Below are 19,335 nucleotides of genomic sequence, written 5' to 3'. Positions count from 1 at the left end.
TTAGTGGACTAACTTTGCACTTGAAGTATGCCTGTTCACTTACGTTTTAATAGGTCTGACGCTACTATGCGCCCCGGCTGTATCTAGGCTAATGGCTAACATGCTAACTATTATTTTTATGTCACTAGTCACTTGAAACAAATTTAGGACGATAGGAGACAGGTTGAAATAAACCGAAATTTCCCTTTAATGTCAAGTTGTCATAATCAACACAATCCAAACAATGTCAACTTGTCATTACAAAAATCGAATGACACTTAATGACAGCAGTCATAAATGTTTATGACATGTACATAATGTTTATGACAAGTTCATGACAGTGTCATGTCACCCTTATGTAGATACCTTCAAGTAAAATTTCACTCTCATTTTATTGTAAAGCGGCAGATTGAATTTAAGAACGCACCCAAAGAGACCAATTTAGGATGTTTATGTTGTCATGTTTGAAACGCTCTGTTGCCTTGCAATGTAATTCCCGTGAAATGGTCTTCAGAGATAGAAAAGTGCAGACATGGAAGACCCGGAAACACTGACCAATCAGAGCAGGCTGGGTTTTCTCAGGAGGGGGGATTAAACAGAAAGGCGCCAAAATGGAGTGTCTCAAAGGCAGGATGGATACAGGTATCTTTCAGCAGACAGTATGAGAAAAATAATTTGTTTTTGAACAGTAAAGTATGTAAACATGTTCTAGTAGAAATACAAAATATAAGATTGAGCCTCAATATGGGTATGACATGGGACCTTTAATCTTATCTTTGTCGAGTGTAACATTTTAATTTGCAGTGTAACAGCAGCCATATACAATTGTGTAATGTGAAATGTAAAGAAGTAAAATGAGCTCTAACAAAATTGAAATGAATCTGAATCAGTATCTCCAAATTGTTCTTGAGCATTTTGCCACTTCTCAGCTCTGCAGTCTTTCAAACACAAATTTGCACATTCAGCACAAACTACTACTGCCACACAATGGTCATTACTAAGACTGTCTTGACCTTCAACTTAAAATATTTGGTGCATGAAAGCTGGTTTCCCACTTAAAAAAAAACTCAAATCATACCACTCAACAGCTTCTTTTCATTCTTGCTCTGAGGTCTAGATGAATTCTAATGAGTTGGGCCCAAGGCCTGAAAGCCAATCATATATGCCCTTCAGTCTTTTGTTCAAATGTCTTTTTAGTGCTGCCACGGTAATCTGTCACATATCGTTCATCATCATCAATGAATAAAGAGGTCGGTCACTGCAGAAACACTGCAACCCTGTGCAACTTCATTTCATTTCTTCACACCCACACATACACACAAGCAACCGGGAGCTTATGCTACACACACACAAACACAGATTTGCAAAGGCCACTACCCAAGACATACTTTCACATGCTGCACACACACCCTCCTCCCACCCAGTGAGATGCTGATGGGGGGCTTTGGGAGAGGGATTAGCTTATCAAGTTCTCAGCATGCGGTTCGTCTGTCTGATCAATGACTCGCAATTGTGACTGGACTGCAGCCCTGACAAGGTCTTTGGATAACCTATTGACAAAGCTGTGTACACTGAACAAAACACAACAAAACCCACAGCCGAGCAGGGTCAGGAGGAGAAAATAAAAGGAAAGCAGACCCGCCGCCCGTCACAGTAATAATCTGTTATCCATCTCACGCAAATGAAAGAGAGAGACAAAGATGCGCTGGCCTTTCAACCCTCGCTCATTGTTGCTGTAATGATGAAAAATGGCTCTGTAATCAGCTGCGAGCGAAAAGAGTGGAGGAGATAAGGGCAAGCCTCCAGCACACTCAGAGTGATATCCATGAAAGCAGAGGTCCATTATGTGGCTGCTTATTTAAAACACAAGCTGAGTGTGGAGACAGAGAGAGAAAAAAGCACTCACCATCACTCGGGGGTAGCCCACAGGATCCTTCAGGTAGGGCTCATACTGCCGCAGGTAGGTGGAACAGGCTTCTACTGGAGAGTCCAGAGCCACCTACAGAGGACGGACAAAATAACAGGCAGAGATGGGCAGAATGTCAAATAGATGTATTTAAAATATATGTTTAATTCCTTTTGAGTATCTTGTGATTTGTATTTTGCCAGAAGAAAAAAAACAAGATGTGATATTTAACAAAATACTTTAAGAGGTTGTACATGTGTATTTAAAGTAGTTACAATACATTATTATCTCTGCCATGCGTAAGCCTGGAGGGGATCATGTCTGTCTGTCTGTCTGTCTGTCTGTCTGTCTGTCCACAGCTAATCTCACAAACTACTGGACCAATCAGCCTAATATTTTGTGTGCACATGTATGACTGTATGCCCAATGAAATCTTGTAGTTGTGTTGATTTATAATTCAATCAGGACCACTTTAGTCAAAGAAAACTTAATTTCCATTTGTAGTATTACATTTGGTGGTATGGCTCTGTTCTGGGGCCTCTCTGCTTTTCCTAGACTACGCAGAAAGCCTAAAATGGAGTAAGCACACCTCTCCACCCTTCCATGTGCCCACGTGTAAAGCCTAAGGCGGAAAGAGCACACCTCTCTGCCCTTCTCCGTGCCTACGTTGAAAGCCTAAGTTGGAAAGAGCACACCTCTCTGCCCTTTCACGTGCAAAAAAACCCCCGACAGCCTGAGGCAGAGAGAGCAAACCTGCCCTTCCATGCGAATACATGGAAAGCCTAAGGCAGGGAAAGCACCAGCAAACTTTGCTATTTCTTGTGGCTCATAATCTGACATCCACAGCAAAGTCTGGTCTCATTCTGAACCGGAGAATCTACAGATTAATTCCATACCTGATATGTTTTGATCCACTAAAGTTGGGCATAATACAACATTTTTAAAGAATCCCAATTTGTGTTATCTTCGCTGCCATCTGGACTGTAAGGGAGCCAGGAGGGACAATTCCACCTGCCACAGCTCTGTCAACCCAGGCAACCCCCTGGTGCAGGTCTGTATTCTACTGAGTGCACTTCTCTAGTTTAATATGTCATTATATTCTCAAATATGACACATTTTATCATGAGGTTTAAACTGCAGGAAAGACTGTACAACAATTAGCCTAATAACAGTCTTTCATTACATGTATGTGAATCACATGACCGTTACTGTCGAGTCAAACAGTGTGCCCGTTGTGAACTATTGTATTTCATTTGTAATCCCCTGGAAGGTTGATGTTGGTATTGGACAAAAGTGGAGGGTGTGCTTCTCTTTTTCTTCTACTATTTTGTGCTCCATTATACTCTGCTGTAATGGTAAAATTGTCTTTTGCACTTAATTTTAAAGTTAGAGAGCTTCGAAATTTACTGACTTCACTGCACTTCTATTTATCATTCTTGAAAAAAGGCATCTGCTATTATCATCTGAAAGAAGTAGTGCATCACTGTGGACTGACTGTTCAGTTCCCCCGGTTGCTTTTCAAATGGCTGTTCACTCATTCGGTCAATGGTCCCTTTGACTGACAGAAATCACCCAGCATGCACCCCTGAATTCGTAGCCTCCCACTTTTCAAATCTATGATGTGGGAAATAAGCAGAGCCCATCTTCTCAATGTAGGGTGGTTAAGGTCAGACTCATATTGAGGCCTAAAATGTTTGTATAGAATGTATTTTATTATCTTGAAATGACAAGATTTACAATTTTTCCAAATTGCAACTCTACTTGTATTTTAATTGACTACATTTTCTCTTTACCAGATATATACCAAGTATTTGTAATTTGTAACAAGACACTTTCTGATGTATTTGTGACATGAAGTGCAATTCATTCTGACAACACTACAAATTACTACTGCAATAAAACACAGATTTAAACATCTCTCTGACACTATATGAATAAAGTATGAACATCCAGATAGACACAAGGATTTTCAGTATTATAATTGCTAATTAGAACGATACAATGAACATGGTCAAATGATTAGTTTTGGGAAGCACGCTTTCTTGCTGAGAGTTAGATGAAAAGATAGATATCACTTTTATATCTGTCCAGTAAGTGTGAAGAAACTGGAGACTGAACAGCCTGTCTGGCTCCGTCCAAAGACAACAAAATCTGCTTATCACCACCTCTTCAACTCACTAATTAAACTACAACATGTCTTTTTTGCATGTTGATTTTTATCCGGATTAAAAAAACAAGATATGACATGTTAATTGGTGAACTTTAGAGGTGTTGGAAGGATTTTCATGTTTGACTAGAGCCCCTCAAGCTATTTCTGTTTCCAATCTTTTGGCTGAGCAAAGCCAGTGGTTCTCAACCTGAGGTCTTTGGACCCCCAGGGGTCCTTGAAGGGATCCAAGGGGTCCCCAGAAAAATGTGAAATTGTTTATTTTCCCTATTCAATTCACTATAGAAGTGAAGTGAATCATGATAGTGACTATTCTGATAAGTTGTACTTCCTCCAGTGTCATCTCCTCAGCTGTAGTGGACAGCGATAGAAATGATGAAGACAAGAATTCTAACAACTAAAATCTTTTCAGATGGAGGTCCCTGAAGCAAAATCTTATCAAACAGGGCTCTGAGACCTGCTGTACATCAACTCTGGGGTCCTTGATACAAAAAAAGTTTTAGAACCACTGAGCTGAGATTACCTAACCGACTGTGGAAGGTAGCTTCATTAACCATACAGACGTAACAGTTCTATCAATCCTTCCATCTAACTCTTGGCAAGAAAGCAAATAAGCGTTTCCCAAAATGTCAAACTATTCTTTTCATTTAACAATATTCCTAGCATAGTAGTTATTATGTTGAAATAGACAATTGAAATGTCATTACCCTTTAAAGGTCCTGTGTGTAAGATTTAAGGTGATTTGGTGACCTCTGGTGGTGAGAACGCTGGCGCAGCACCTGCTAATGTGTGCTTACCTTTTGTCTCTGATAACTTAAGATCGAGATGTTCAGGAGGTTTTTATTGGAGATGAATTATCCAAGCAAAGTCTTTTCTTCTGAATAAAGCAGTTTCACTTTAAAGAATCTGTTTTTCCTACACTCATCATGTAGCGGCTGATTACTAAGTTGGCCAATCCAAAAGCACAAATGGCCCTTTCCTGAGAGCCAGTGTTTGGTTTGTCTATTCTGGGCTTCTGTACAACATGGCAATCTCTAGGTGTTTCTCAAAGTCAAGGAAGGATTTCAAGGATGCTACCTCATCAAATCCCACCTAAGGACCTGCAAGGATCCTTCACTTTTAGAAACACCATCTGTGAATGAGGAGCTGCTCCCTATGTAGATATAAACGTCTCATTCTAAGGTTAGGAAAACACAGCTGTTCTTATTTTCAGGTAATCACACACACTAAAGAAAACATACTTATTATGGTATATTTAATTTCTGACAATATATTCCCCTAAATCCTCCACACTGGACCTTTAATGCCAGATCATTTTTAGAGCAAACGTAATGTACCCATGTGGCTCAATTAGCTAAACATATTGCTTGCTAAAGCAAATATAATGCATACTATACAAATCCTAAACACTCCCTGGACTAACCACTCTGCATGAGCAAGGCCACATCACTTCTAAAACTACCCATTACAGTCTCGACCTAAACTCTGTCAGTAACACGTGTGTGATGTGCACTCACCAGGCCTCTGAGGGCAGTGAAGGCCATGGCAGCTAACAGGAGCAGCACCAGCATCAGATCCAAGGGACGCCAGATCAGCTTCATGCTTTGAGCGTGCTGGGCCTGCGGGGTGAAGCCAACATAATGTAGAGCGTTGAGCTGGTTAGTCAAGGTCGTTGTTTCATAGCATACTCTCACTCTCACTTTAATGAGACCTGTGTTTCTAAAGCGGGGAAGGAATGAATGTGTGTCTCTACAGGGTTGCGTAACTGATTTTTGGCCACCTGGGGGAACAAGAACCAATTTGCTAACATAAAATTGACTTATCATCGGCATTTATATTGATATTGCAAACTAGTGCATTTTGGGTTCACTACCATGACCTTCATGGAAAACATTGCCAGTTGAAAGTCAATTAGGATCCTTTGTTGTGGTGGACACATGAATTCCCTGGTTAATCACACCACTCAATGGGCAGTGATTAATGTTACAACCCCCTAAGTAGTATAAAGAGGGTAAAGTCCACATAGAGAGGAGGTCAGGTGGTAGATGGGTTGACGAACACTAGACTTTCACCTGTGAGACTGCTGTTTGTGTCCAATGTGAAACAAAAAGTCAATATGGACTTCTTTTAACTTAACATATTCATGTCCTTCATGAAGGTACATCACTTTATGACATACTTACGGCCCATACATAGCCTTTTGAACTGAAAACAATCTTTTTGTAAATATAACCAAGTAATTTAAGTGCCTAAACCCAACCGTGCCTCCACCCAATGTAATGTATGTATATCCTACGAATTAACACCCCCACGAATGACGTTACATCCTTTACGTACAGTTATGAAATTAAGGTTAAGTTATGGAGGTTAGGCTTAGGCAAGTGCTGTGGTTGGGTTTAGGAAAAGCCTCACGGTGAGGACGCACTTTAAAATGACTCAAAGTTCACACAGTCCCGAATACGCAACTCCAAGGGGAAATTCCCGACGGAAAGTCTGTGTTTTCGCGACCCATCCACCACCCCAACTTGCAAATAGATCGCTCAGGACCGTTTCCTTGTTTACTTCCATCACATGAGCTCATCCTTTCAAAGTTTGTGGGATATGTTCGACTTTGATTGCATTACTTTTCATAGGAAAACACATGAACAGTTTGTGAGAACAGCCTGCGCCACCACATAATTTGAACACAATACATGCCACCACCACACAATGCTGAAGTTGTGGTTATTTTATGTACTTCTGTGTGATCACATTGCCAGCAGTTACAGAACAACAATAGCCTTCATTTGGTGTCAAGTTTGTGTCCATGTGATGAATGTAAGTCCAATTTTCCCTCTCTTTTTAACTCTGTTTTTGGTCTCCACCAACTCCTGAAGGAAAATCTGGCTCTGGCTGCAAAAGTCTCGACTGTGCTCACTAACAGATTGCTAACTTTGCCTTGTCTGCTATTTGGTGCTGGGCAAGTGGCATGAATTCAGGTCATCGGAGCTGAAAAGCAGCTAAAAATAACACTGATGAGAGTGAAGTAAAACAGTGAAGTTTTGGGCCAGTAAACCAGAACAACTAGCTGTCGTTTTTTGCAGGTTCGTCACCACAAGCGGCCCCTTTCACATAAGCAGCCATGGTCCATTTTTAATATAAAAAACTATTGATTATGGTTGCTATACATCCAAGACATATTAAAAACCTAGCTAACTTGAATTTGAATCATCAGTGAGCTGGGGCTAAGTAGCCTATTCAAGGTGATTTGTGCTAGAGAGTCAGCCATTGTATACTGTTCACCCAACAAGTGACGCAGTACCTGATAATGTGACAGCAAAGGAAGTTGCAAACATACCATACTTAGAAAATATTGTAGCTCCACATTCTAACACACTTCAATTGCTGATTACATATGAATCGAGATTCAGTGACTGCATTGCGCAATTGTCACCTCAAATGTTTTCAGAAACACATTTGAGTGTATGTAGAGCACATTTTGGTGTTTAGCCTGTGGGTGGTACGTCATTATAGCTCGAGTTTTTACAACATGGTAGCCGGGTCACAAACTTTCTGCAGATATCTAGTTTTCTCTCGGACCACTTGAATTACAGTATGCTTAAAGTTTATTATGGGATTTTGCCCAGTGACGCTAAAACCAAACTACCTGAGCTCTAATTGGCTGCCCTTTGTCATCTGTCATGGTCTGAATCATCAAATAACATCAGCAAACACTAGTGCTCTAAAGCTCTCCACATTCATACCAAGGTCCAACCATTCATGTGTTAGACTTACATTGTATCCACCGATTAGCGGTCTGTCCTTGGGCCTGGTGAATAGTGTGATGGCTCCCAACACAGGCATCAAAAGGAAGAGAAAGTTGAGCCAGAAGGCTGGACGGATCTCTGACCCGTATTTACCTGACACAACGACAAAAAAGAGACACATTTTCCTCACTCATACAAAGACACAAACATCTCTGAGTCTGTAATTAAGCTTCCGCACTAAACCTCCACAGGGCACTTCAGGCGAAGGAATACAGTGCAATGTGTCTACAACAGTGAACAACACGTTGCCTGTAGACGAGTTTGATCTCATGACGCTCATGTATGCAGTTTGAAATGCCAACAACAGATGCTTTAAGTCTGTTTGCTGCTTTGTTCTGTGGGTTGTGACGGCGGGCGAGGCGTGTGTGTATTCTGTTGGCAGGCTGAACTGTGACACTGATGGTACACGGCAGTGCAGATGTTCACTTGATTAACACTTGTCATCGCGGGACTGGTAGAGGGGGAATAGGAGATGAAGCTCACCTGCCACTATACCAGTGATGAACACACTCATGTTGGCACACAAAGAGCCAGCCCAGAACAGGCCCAGGGTACGGTACGCTTTCCTGGGAGAGAAATCAAAAACAAAGGTGATTATACTGTTGTAGAGATAGCAGGTAGGTACACAGTTTGAAAAGCTAAGTCAGTGGAGGTAACAGATGGCTCTATAATGCTGAAACTTCTTAAAGTTGAGTTTAGTTCGGTCATTTCCCAACTTACACAACATAAATACTCATGTCAAAGTAATAGTAAATAAACAACAATATGTTACTACTTCAAAAGCAGAAGTTCATGCTGACCGAAAAGGTGTAAGACAGGGGTGGCTAAACTTTGGCCCGTGGCCCAACTGCGGCCCTCTGCCTGTTTTTGAATGGCCCACTGCAAATTTTTAACAATAAGCCAGAATATGGCTTTAGCATATTTGTATTGAATTGCACTGTGTACGCATTGCACAGACTGGTTTAAATCCAGTGTCACTGTCATCTTGAACATCTACTACCAGCAAGCCCTGCTAATGCACTTCCTAATTTGAACACTAGGTGTCGCTACGTCACCTACAGTGATTGATTACGAGTTCATAAAAACATTAACCTCAGTAAACATGGAAGGGGACCTGAAAAGACCAAGGATAGGGAAATACTTTTTGTAAGATGTGGGCACACCCACAAACTAGTAATAGTAATTCTTTTTTTTAAAGATTATTTTTTGGGGCTTTTTGCCTTTATTATACAGGACAGTGTGAAATGGGGAGACAGAGAGAGTGGGGGGAAGATATGCAGTAAAGGGTTGCAAGCCAGAGTCGAACTTGCGACCGCTGCAGCGAGGCATCACCTCTATACATGGGGTGCCGGCACTATCCACCAAGCTACCAACGCCCCTAATAATAGTAATTCTGATAGAAAATGAATTTTCTACATCTGATTTTCGTGCTGTGTAAGTGGTTGAAAACTATGCATTTACCATAGTTTGGCCCATGACACCTTATATTTTTCTGAATATAGACTACATTCAAAAAAAGTTTGTCCACTGCTGAGATTATTACACCTACCCTTTAAACATTATTTTGTACAGTTTCCTTTAGATCTATACACTGAAAATGGAAGAAAGAAACAAGACAAAATGTATGTATATACCCAAAAGTCCCCCCAAAAAATTTCATATACACACTGCTATTCACACTGCAGTCCACTACCACTAACTGAAGTTTAACACGTTCTTGGGGGGTGTTGGCTTCCGCCAGGGTTGTCCTTTGTCACCATTCCTGTTTGTGACATTCATGGACACGAAGGGGAAGGGGGCTGGTTTGAGATCCTCAGAACTGCGTCTCTACTTTCTGCAGATGATGTGGTTCTGTTTGCCTCATCACACCGTGACCTCCAGCATGCACTGGGGCACTTTCTCAGCCGAATGTGAAGCGGTCGGGATGAGAGTCAGCACCTCCAAATCTGAGGCCATGTTTCTCTGCCAGAAAACTGTGGATTGCCCCCTTTGGGTTGGGAGAGAGTTACTGCCTCAAGTGAGGGTGTTCAAGTATCTCAGTTTTGTTCAAAAGTGACAGTAGAATGGAGCGTGAGATGGATTGGCAGTTTGTTGCAGCGTCTGCAGTAATACGGGCACTGAGCCGAAAGGCGAAGCTTTCTATGTACTGGTCCATCTACGTCCCAGCCCTCACTTACTGTATGGTCATGAGCCCTGGGTAGTGACTGAAAGAATGAGATCGCAGATTCAAGCAGCCAAAATGAGTTTCCTCTGTGGGGTGGCTGGGCTCAGCCTTAGACAAAGAGTAAGGAGCTCGGACACCTGGAGGGAGCTCGGAGTAGAGCTGCTGCTCCTTCACGTCGAAAGGGGTCAGTTAAGGTAGTTCGGGCATCTGATCAGGATGCCTCCTGGGGGCCTCCCGTTAGAGGTGTTCCGGGCACGTCCCACTGGTAGGACGCCCTGGGGTAGATCCAGAACACGCTAGAGGGATTACATATCCCATCTGGCCTGGGAACGCCTTGGGGTCCCCCAGGAGGAGCTGGAAAGCGTTGCTGGGTAGAGGGGAGTCTGGGGTGCTTGGCTTGGCCTGCTGCCCCCACGACCTGATGGATGGATGGATGGATGGATGGATGGATGGATGGATGGATGGATGGATGGATGGATGGATGGACTGTTGTTCATACTCAGTTTTATATTAGTTTATCGTCTTATTTTTAAATACTTTTACTGCATTTTCATTTCCTTTTCCACAAATTATCCACAATAATACAACTATCACACGTTTTGTGCACTACAAAGCCCTGCACAACTTCTCCCAGTGGTAAAAATCTGGCATTGTTTGAAAGATTATTTCATTTCCATGAGCACCTGCCCCAAGGCAGCAGTCGCTCTGAACTCTTGAACTCACTAACTGCACTTTATGACTAACTCACTTTAGAGAACCCCGTTTTCTCAAAGTACTGTTTTATTCAGGCTGTTGAGTGAATTTAATGTAATAAACCCATGAATCTCTATCTCCGTTTCTTTTTTAAAAACTCAAATATGTAGAAATGACAGATTTTAAGCCTATCATGCAGCTGTAGCAAATTTAATCTTAGTGCTGATATGTACTGTATCACTGCGACATTCATACAGCTTCCACAGCCTCTTAAGTAGTTTTCGGGTACTATAGATCTCTGCAGTCTTTTGAGGCAGGCGCTTTGTGATGGAGAGTAAGATAAATGAGATTGATGTGAACTGACTTGACATCACCCACCTGTCTGTTATCCTGCTGATCATCACCAGGTACATGATAAAGTGAGCTATTCCATCCCAGTAACACATCATGATGGCATAGGCTGTCCCCAGATAAGGCTCTCCCTACAACACAGACGTTAGTTAGTGTGCTAGTGACAGAGAGTGGGTTTAAATGAAGTTGTAGTTTTAAAGGGACAGTTCACCCCAAAATCAAAAAAAAATATTTTTTCTCTTACCTGTAGATCTATTTATTAAACTAGAGTGTTTTGGTGTGAGTTATTGAGTGTGGGAGATATCGGCCATAGAGGTGTCTGCCTTCTTTTGAAAATAATTGAATTATATGGCACTCCAACCTGGTGTCACTCTGAAGTCGTCAAAATCAAGCACTTGGGCAGTGAACGAAAAAAGCATGATATATGGCTGGTCGCCGTTATAGTATTTGATGCCACCCGGTGGCCACATGGGGGAAATGTGGCAGGACAAGAAGAAAAGTTAAGGCAGCAGTGGTTAGTGTTGGATGGGTGCAACAACCGACAACTTTCACCTGGGAGAGCGGTGTTCCTGTCTTGTAAGATTAGAAAGTCAAACCCTTTTCTTTTTTTCCTAAACCCAACCAAGTGTGTTTGATGTTGAAGGAAAAAGAAACGGCAGTTTGCGACATAGTGCGTTTATCTTGATTGTATGTAAAAGTTACATTTTCTGTGAAAAGGAAAGTGTATTTTGAAAGAAGACAAAGAATGTAACAGGCAGAACTTGTCTTGGTGTCCCAGAATGTCAACAACCAACACACCCAGGGTACCTCTCACATTGTATCTGGACGAGGAAAGTCCATGACCAAACGTCATTATGTGATGAGGTCTGAGTGAGAATGTGTTGGCCAACTATCCTCAAAAGGAAGCGTGCATCTACTGGTAGCTCATTACATTACATTACAGCTCAGCCGAGGTGGACAGCATTAATGTTGACATCACTCACTGTCACAAGCACAAGCCTCTCGTCCATGAGTAGATGCACACTTCCTTCTGCGTGGTGATACAGTTGGTGGGTGTTGTTCGGTAGAAAGAAGATAGTTCCTACATGAAACTGTTCACAACAAGGTCTGTGGATTATCTTAAATAACTGGGTCATGATTTCTGGAGGAAGACATTGCTGTTGACTTTTTCATATATCTTTTGGCTTTTTGAGCACCACAAGCTGAGTGCCATCTAGTTATATTCAAGAGAAGATGAACATCTTTACGGCTGATATCTCCAACACTGGGCAACTCACACCAAAACAATTCAGGCTGCTAAATGGTGCAATAAGTAAGAGGAAGAAAATGTATTTTTGATTTGGGGTGAACTGTCTCTTTAAGACCAAGTGTTGTTGTCTTGCACTAGGTAAGGGTTATCATCAACATTTTAGATGTGAGTAAGAAACTTACAGTCTTTTGGTAGAATTCCATGAAGCCGGAGATAACGCCGTCATATTCCAAGGCACTCACCAGGTCAATGACACAAGTAAAGGAAAATTCAGCAAAAACTGCAAAGATGAGAAACAGTACAGGGAAATGAAATTAATCTGCCTGACACTGGACATGAAAAAAAGACTCATTTTAAAAGCTTTTTTTTTTTGTCAGTCGTGTGTTTATAAGGGAAGGTGGGTGGTGGTTATTGCGGCTGTACGATATCAGCTTAAGACTCAAAGGAAAAACTTGCAGGACTCAGAAAACCTTGACATGTTATGCAGTTTTTTTCAGCTTTGAACAACCGCCGCTCAAAAGCAATTCTGATTTTGAAAGTTTTATGTAATAACTCAGTCTGCTTTGTCAACCTTGTACACACACATACAGTGTGTTCTGCCTAAGTCCCAGGCTTCATCCAGCTTTTTAATTCACTATTTTTGAGTTCAAAATTTCCCCTCAACTGGCTAGTCAGTGATTTATGGGATAGCGTGGGGAGAAAATTAAGTCTTGAGCAGTGAAGTAGGCTGGAGGCTGGAGGCATATTTATATTGAGTCCACAGTGAACAACCTTCTTCTGTCCTCAGGTTAAGAGCCCAGCAGAGCTGAAAGGCCATGTCCACAAGATAGAATCGAAAGTGTGGAGCTGCACAAACACATGAGTGGCATGTGGGTCTTACTAATACTCCAAACTAAAAACCCCTGACCACGCTGATTCAATGCTGTTATAGACCCTTTTATCAACAGCTCCACTCCCTGTGGACTTGATGCAAAACATTTTGAGAGCTGATTTTTTTTACTTTATACCCACACTCCAGCACTGAAATAACAGAAACAGTGAGTCCTTCCATATCATTTGCATACAGTATGTATTATTTCATAACAAGTGTGCAAACAACGGCAACTCCCTTTCCATATTCACATATTCACAGACTTACTTTTTTCCTTTCTTTCTTTTTTATAGCCAACGCAAAAAAAACTTTTTCTGAGAAGCAATTGATTCATACAATATAAGCAGGAATATTTTAGAGATTGTTTACAGGAGTGTTGTTGAAAGTGATTTACATTCACAGTAATATGTGTACATGGTATGGTGCCTGGGGACTAAGAGCAAAAATAAACCATCCAGCATTACAAACATGGCCAGGGAAATTATTGGGGAAAAGCAAAACAACTGGGATGTATATATAAAAAATGCAAGTAAGACAAGAAGCCTGACAGATTGTGGTGTCTTTCATACCAAATGCAGCACCTATACTAAATTTGTAAACATCATTCACACTAGAACCATGTCCATTATTGTCTATTGTCTGTACTGTACATGTTGTATTATTTATTGCATGTATTGTGATTTTACTATGATGTATTTTGACCAACTTGAAGCCAGTTATTATTATTCTTTCATTCATTTTCTGTAACTGTTTATCCTGTTGGGGTCACAGGGGGCTGGATCCTATCCCAGCTGACATTGGGTGAGAGGCGTGGTACATCGTGGACAAGTCGGCAGGCTATCACAGGACTGACACATAGAGACAGACAACCATTCACACTCACATTCACACCTACGGACAATTTAGAGTCACCATTTAACCTGCACTTTGTACTGTGGGAGGAAGCTGGAGCACCTGGAGGAAACCCACGCTGACATGGGGAGAACATGCAAACTCCACACAACTCAAACCAGGAGCCCTGTTGCTGTGAGGTGACGAAACCACTGCTGCACTATCTTACTGACGAAAACTCTGTCTGTGTGTCTGTTCCACGTTTTTCTCCTCACTGACTTGGTCAGTCCATGTGAAATTTGGCACAGTGGTAGAGGGTCATGGGAGGATGCCAATGAAGCAATATTACATCAATTGGCCAAAGGGGGGCGCTATAGCAACTGATTGAAATTGCAAACTTTGAATGGGCATATCTCATGCCCCGTATGTCGTACAGACATGAAACTTTGCACAGAGATGCCTCTCCTCATGTGGAACAACTTTGCCTCAAGAACCCATAACTTCTGGTTAAACAGATTTTCCGCCATTTTGAATTTTTTGAAAAACACTTAAAATCGATCTCTTCCTAGGAAGTTTGAGCGATCTGCATGAAACTGGGTGAACATAATCTAGGGACCAATATCTAAAGTTCCCTCTTGGCAAAAGTTGGAAAACTTACTAAAACTGAGCTTCTATAAGGCAATGAATATTGCGGAGGGCGTGGCTCATCACATAAAGGTGTATAACATCTCAAGGGTTTCACCCATCACCACGCAACTTTGTAGGCATATGACCACACATAATCTGAGGGGACCCCTCCATTATTGACCCCATCAAACAAAATGGGGGCGCTAGAGAGCTCATTTCTTATCTAGGCCTAACCGCCATATGGATTTTTACTAAACTTGGTAGATATGTAGAACAGGACGCCTCAAGGTGACTGGAGAAATTTAACTCTAATTGGCAACTGGGTGGCGCTATAACAACAGAAAGATGCTTAAAAATGGCTAAAATGCGACCAATCACTGTGGCTCCCCCTGTGGCCCAATGCTGTTGTTCTTTTCTAATTTTTGGTATGACTAAGTCATGGTATGGTATGCTGTACTCAATGGGTATGGACTAGTTATTATTATAGGACAGATTAGAGCCATGCAGTGTTTTCTGAGGGGTTCATAGATTTGCAACATGGGCTGGGTACCAGGAGCAGTGCAAAGAAAATATGAAATGATCCGATTGTGAAACCATCAAATCAAAATGGCAGAGAGCAGAATAAATAAGAAGGTGTTTATGTGAAGTAAATCACATGGTTCTCCATGGGCAAAAGAGCTTTACCTAATCTTTAAGGAGCTGGACGTGCTGTATATTTCCAGCAATAATTAATGTTGTATTGTTCACTCTATTAAAAATAAACTGAATTTTGAAGACAAAAGGTTTGAAAACGTTGTCACAGTGCCAAAATTAAGGACATGTGCATATAACACTGAAGTTCAGCCCTGAACCATATGTAACATCTCGTTTATTTAGTAGACAAAGATCTTTTGTTGCACAACTAAGAGCTGGTATTCTTCCTCTGGTCATTGAGGCTGGATGATTCAACATATTCAGGAGGAAAAAAGAATGTGTAAAGGTGTGTTGTTTGATTTAGGTGAAGTGGAGAGCCAGTCCCATTTCCTTTTATACTGTACAAACTATGATGACTTAAGAAAGTTAATGTTCCATGAAATGGTTTGACTTTATTCTGGGGCTCAGGTGGAAAAACTCAGAATGGTTGTTTAATGTTGATGTGTTTAAATTTGCCAGTTTTATCACAAAAGCCTGGAAAAGAAGGCAAGATAGATTATTTAATTAGAACTTATTTTGACTTTTCAGTGCCACACAGTAAATGTCTCTGTGAGTGATCCTCAAACAGTGTTGTTTTCAGTGATGATCTGATTATGTAGGATGATTCTGTTGCTTTTAAGGTTGTCTGAAAACATGAGTGCTGGACTCTGGTGCTGGTTGTTTAACTGTTTGCATTACACAATAATAAAAAATTCACTCATTCACTTATTCACATTATTACAGATGACTGGATTCCTAAAAATGAGCCTTCTAGCCCTTTGAGAATGGGGTTATTGTGGGTGCCGGGGGGGCAGGTTTGTGCATTACCAAGGCCATTGGTGGACTTTTCAAAGGCAGCAATCTCACGGCTGAACAATGCATTACACACGACAGCTTACCAAAACATTGGCTACAGCATGTTGCAGACTTTCAGCAGATGATCGGGTGTTTCGGACCATAACAAGTCACCATCAGTGTGCGGTGCAGCATGAAATTTAACGTCACAATGTAATTGTGGAGTGTAACAACCAGCTTGGGCACACACACACAGGGGTACCTCTGCCGTCCATGACAAACTGTAAAAGGATGTTATAGTGGATAACATGCCCATTGGACTGTTAATGACTGGAAAATGTTGCCTGGACTGGTATCAACTGCACAGTTCACAATGGCAGACTCAGCATGTGGGGTAAACAATATAAGGCAATGGAGCCTTCATCCATGGCTACAACTGTACAAACCAGTCAGGGAGGTACAACTGTTTGGGGACATTCAATATGCATACATTGACTCCACTGATAACTTTGGATGGACAGTATATCGTATGTATTAGTGTGTTCAAATGAACAGAAACAGAGCATCTAGCAGCATGGGCACATTATGAGATAACTGGCCCCTGGGCACAGATATGCAAAGGCCCCCACCACCTCTCCTACACAGGAAGACGACAAACAGATTCTGTGGTGGTTTTGCATCTCTTTGTATTTGATATGAATCTTTTTGTGGTACTGTGTCTTTTTGTAATCGTTTGGGTCTCTTCGAGGTAATTTTGTGTCTCTTAAAGGGTATTTTGTGTCTTTTTCAGACGTTTTCTGTCACCTTCTAGTAATTTTGTGTGTCCTTGTGGTTGTTTTGTGTCTCTTTGTAATTGTTTTGTGTCTCTTTGTAGTCATGTTGTGCGTCTTTGTAGACATTTTGTGTCTGTTTGTAGTTGTTTTGTGTCTCCTTGTAGTCATTTTGTGTCTGTTTGTGGTTGTTTTGTATCTCTTTGTAGTCATTTTTGTCTCCTTGTAGTTATTTTGTGTCTTTTTGTAGTCATTTTGTGTCTCCTTGTAGTTGTTTTGTATCTCTTTCTGGTTATTTTGTGTCTCTTTGTAGTCATTTTGTGTCTCCTTGTAGTTGTTTTGTATCTCTTTGTAGTCATGTTGTGTGTCTTTGTAGACATTTTGTGTCTGTTTGTAGTTGTTTTGTATCTCTTTGTAGTCATTTTTGTCTCCTTGTAGTTATTTTGTGTCTCTTTGTGGTTGTTTTGTATCTCTTTGTAGATATTTTGTATCTCTTTGTAGTCATTTTGTGTCTCTATTTGGTTGTTTTGCATCTCTTTGTAGTTGTTTTGTATCTCTTTGCAGTCATGTTGTGTGTCTTTGTAGTCATGTCATGTCTGCTTGTGGTTGTTTTGTGTCTCTTTGTATTCATTTTGTGTCTGTGGTTGTTTTGTGTCTTTTTGTAGTTATTTTGCATCTCTTTGTGGTCATTTTGTGTCTCCTTGTGGTTGTTTTGTGTCTCTTTGTAGTTGTTTTGTGTCTCTTTGTAGTCATTTTTGTCTCCTTGTAGTTATTTTGGGTCTCCTTGTGGTTGTTTTGTAGGCCTATCTCTTTGTAGTCATGTTGTGTTTCTTTGTAGTCATTTTGTTTCTCCTTGCGGTTGTTTTGTGTCTCTTTGTAGTCATAGTATGTCTCTTTGTAGTCATTTTGTGTACCCTTGTGGTTGTTTGCATCTCTTTGTGTCTCTTTGTAGTCATTTTGTGTCTCCTTGCGGTTGTTTTGTGTCTCTTTGTAGTCATGTTATGTCTCTTTGTAGTCATTTTGTGTACCCTTGTGGTTGTTTGCATCTCTTTGTGTCTCTTTGTAGTCATTTTGTGTCCCCTTGTGTTTGTTTTGTGTCTTTCTGTAGTTATTTTGTGTCTCTTTGTAGTCATGTTGTGTCTTTTTGTAGTTATTTTGTGTGTCTTTGCAGTTGTTTGCATCTCTTCGTGGCCTTTTTTGACTCTTTATAGTCATTCAGAGTCTCTTCCTGGTCAGTAGTATGTGTTAATTTTGCAGGTGAAGGCCAGGGGGGGCCCTGACACTTTGGGTCCCTGTGCCCACTCAGTAATCCATCTATGCATCTAAAAAAGGAGAGTCCACACATAAATGTTGGACAAAGCACACGCCTGCATCACTGATTTACAGTTGGAATCAGTTCATAAAGAGCAGCTGTAAAAGCCATTGCAATGATTTGCTGCCTGGACTTAACAGAATGTCATTTATAAAGGGAATCACTGTGTTGTGACACGGGCATCTCTCTGCAGATACCACGGCTTAAACCGCTGTATCACATCCCTCCGATCTGTCCTTCACACACTCTTTGCACACAGATGCCCACACACACAAGCACACACACATACACTTTGTCTCTCGTGTGTACCAGTGTCTCTGTAATCCTCAGGACAACCAGGTTTATCTCTGACATCTAACAGGTGAGATAGCATGGGGATTATGGCTCTCTATCATTGAGAAGAGCCTGCCACGGCTTTGTCCCCATTGTTGTGGGTTCTCCTGCACAACACTCGCATCGCCCTGGGCACAGAGTACCGATACATCACCTTGTTTCTGTCCCGCTAGCGTAGCCCCTGGCATCAGCTGCAGGGATGTGTTTGCGGGGGAACACCTTGGCTGGAAACGGAGAACTTATTTGACCGATAGCTACACACATAACGAGGGACAATATGACACAAATCACCGTAGAAGAGCTTAATTAATGGCTGCACAAGCTGCTACTGTCACACTATCAAACTGAATATAGAAGTCCATGGCGTTTAGAGTCAGTCAGTGGTGAATGTTTTATACAGGAGCAGTGACTGTGGAGCTTTCTCCTGTATGATCATTGTCCAATAGCTACATTTTGCTTCAAGGTCAAACTCAAAAGAATACAGTAACAGTTAGTGTGTAGAAGTGCCATGAAGGTCCTCAGCTTGCAGGGGGCAGTCATGCCTCAGAAAAGTCTGGCTAAGCCCTGAGCCTGATCAGTCTAAGCTGCTTTCGACATATCAGGTGAAATCACATCGAATACAGCACAATTCATGTTACATACAATTCAACCTTTGTAAAAGTCTGTTCTTTAGAAATACACTATATTGCATGTGAGTTGGGAAATGTACGTAGTCGTATTATTTACCGAAGAATAAGAGGTCTTTAGGTGGGTTCCCACGGGTGATGAGGAAGTAGAACAGAAACACAACCACCAGCACAGCAACGCCA

At 41.4% G+C, this 19,335-nt stretch overlaps 1 protein-coding gene across 1 annotated transcript in view; it reads right to left on the bottom strand.

Moving 5' to 3' along the window:
* Nucleotides 1–19,331, bottom strand: part of tm6sf2b (transmembrane 6 superfamily member 2b) — a gene marked incomplete at its 5' end in the record, with an annotated part of 22,496 nt that extends 3,165 nt beyond the window's left edge. The window contains 7 exons of the mRNA XM_050055253.1: nucleotides 1,886–1,978; nucleotides 5,570–5,671; nucleotides 7,827–7,951; nucleotides 8,342–8,424; nucleotides 11,094–11,197; nucleotides 12,498–12,595; nucleotides 19,253–19,331. Coding sequence (XP_049911210.1) covers nucleotides 1,886–1,978; nucleotides 5,570–5,671; nucleotides 7,827–7,951; nucleotides 8,342–8,424; nucleotides 11,094–11,197; nucleotides 12,498–12,595; nucleotides 19,253–19,331 — 684 coding nt within the window. The remainder of the gene's footprint in view (nucleotides 1–1,885; nucleotides 1,979–5,569; nucleotides 5,672–7,826; nucleotides 7,952–8,341; nucleotides 8,425–11,093; nucleotides 11,198–12,497; nucleotides 12,596–19,252) is intronic.
* Nucleotides 19,332–19,335: the final 4 nt, after the last annotated feature.

Source organism: Epinephelus moara, chromosome 10, assembly GCF_006386435.1.
Source record: "Epinephelus moara isolate mb chromosome 10, YSFRI_EMoa_1.0, whole genome shotgun sequence".
NCBI lineage: Eukaryota > Metazoa > Chordata > Actinopteri > Perciformes > Serranidae > Epinephelus > Epinephelus moara.
The sequence above is the reverse complement of the archived record's forward strand: the minus strand, read 5'-3'. Positions and strand labels throughout refer to the sequence as shown.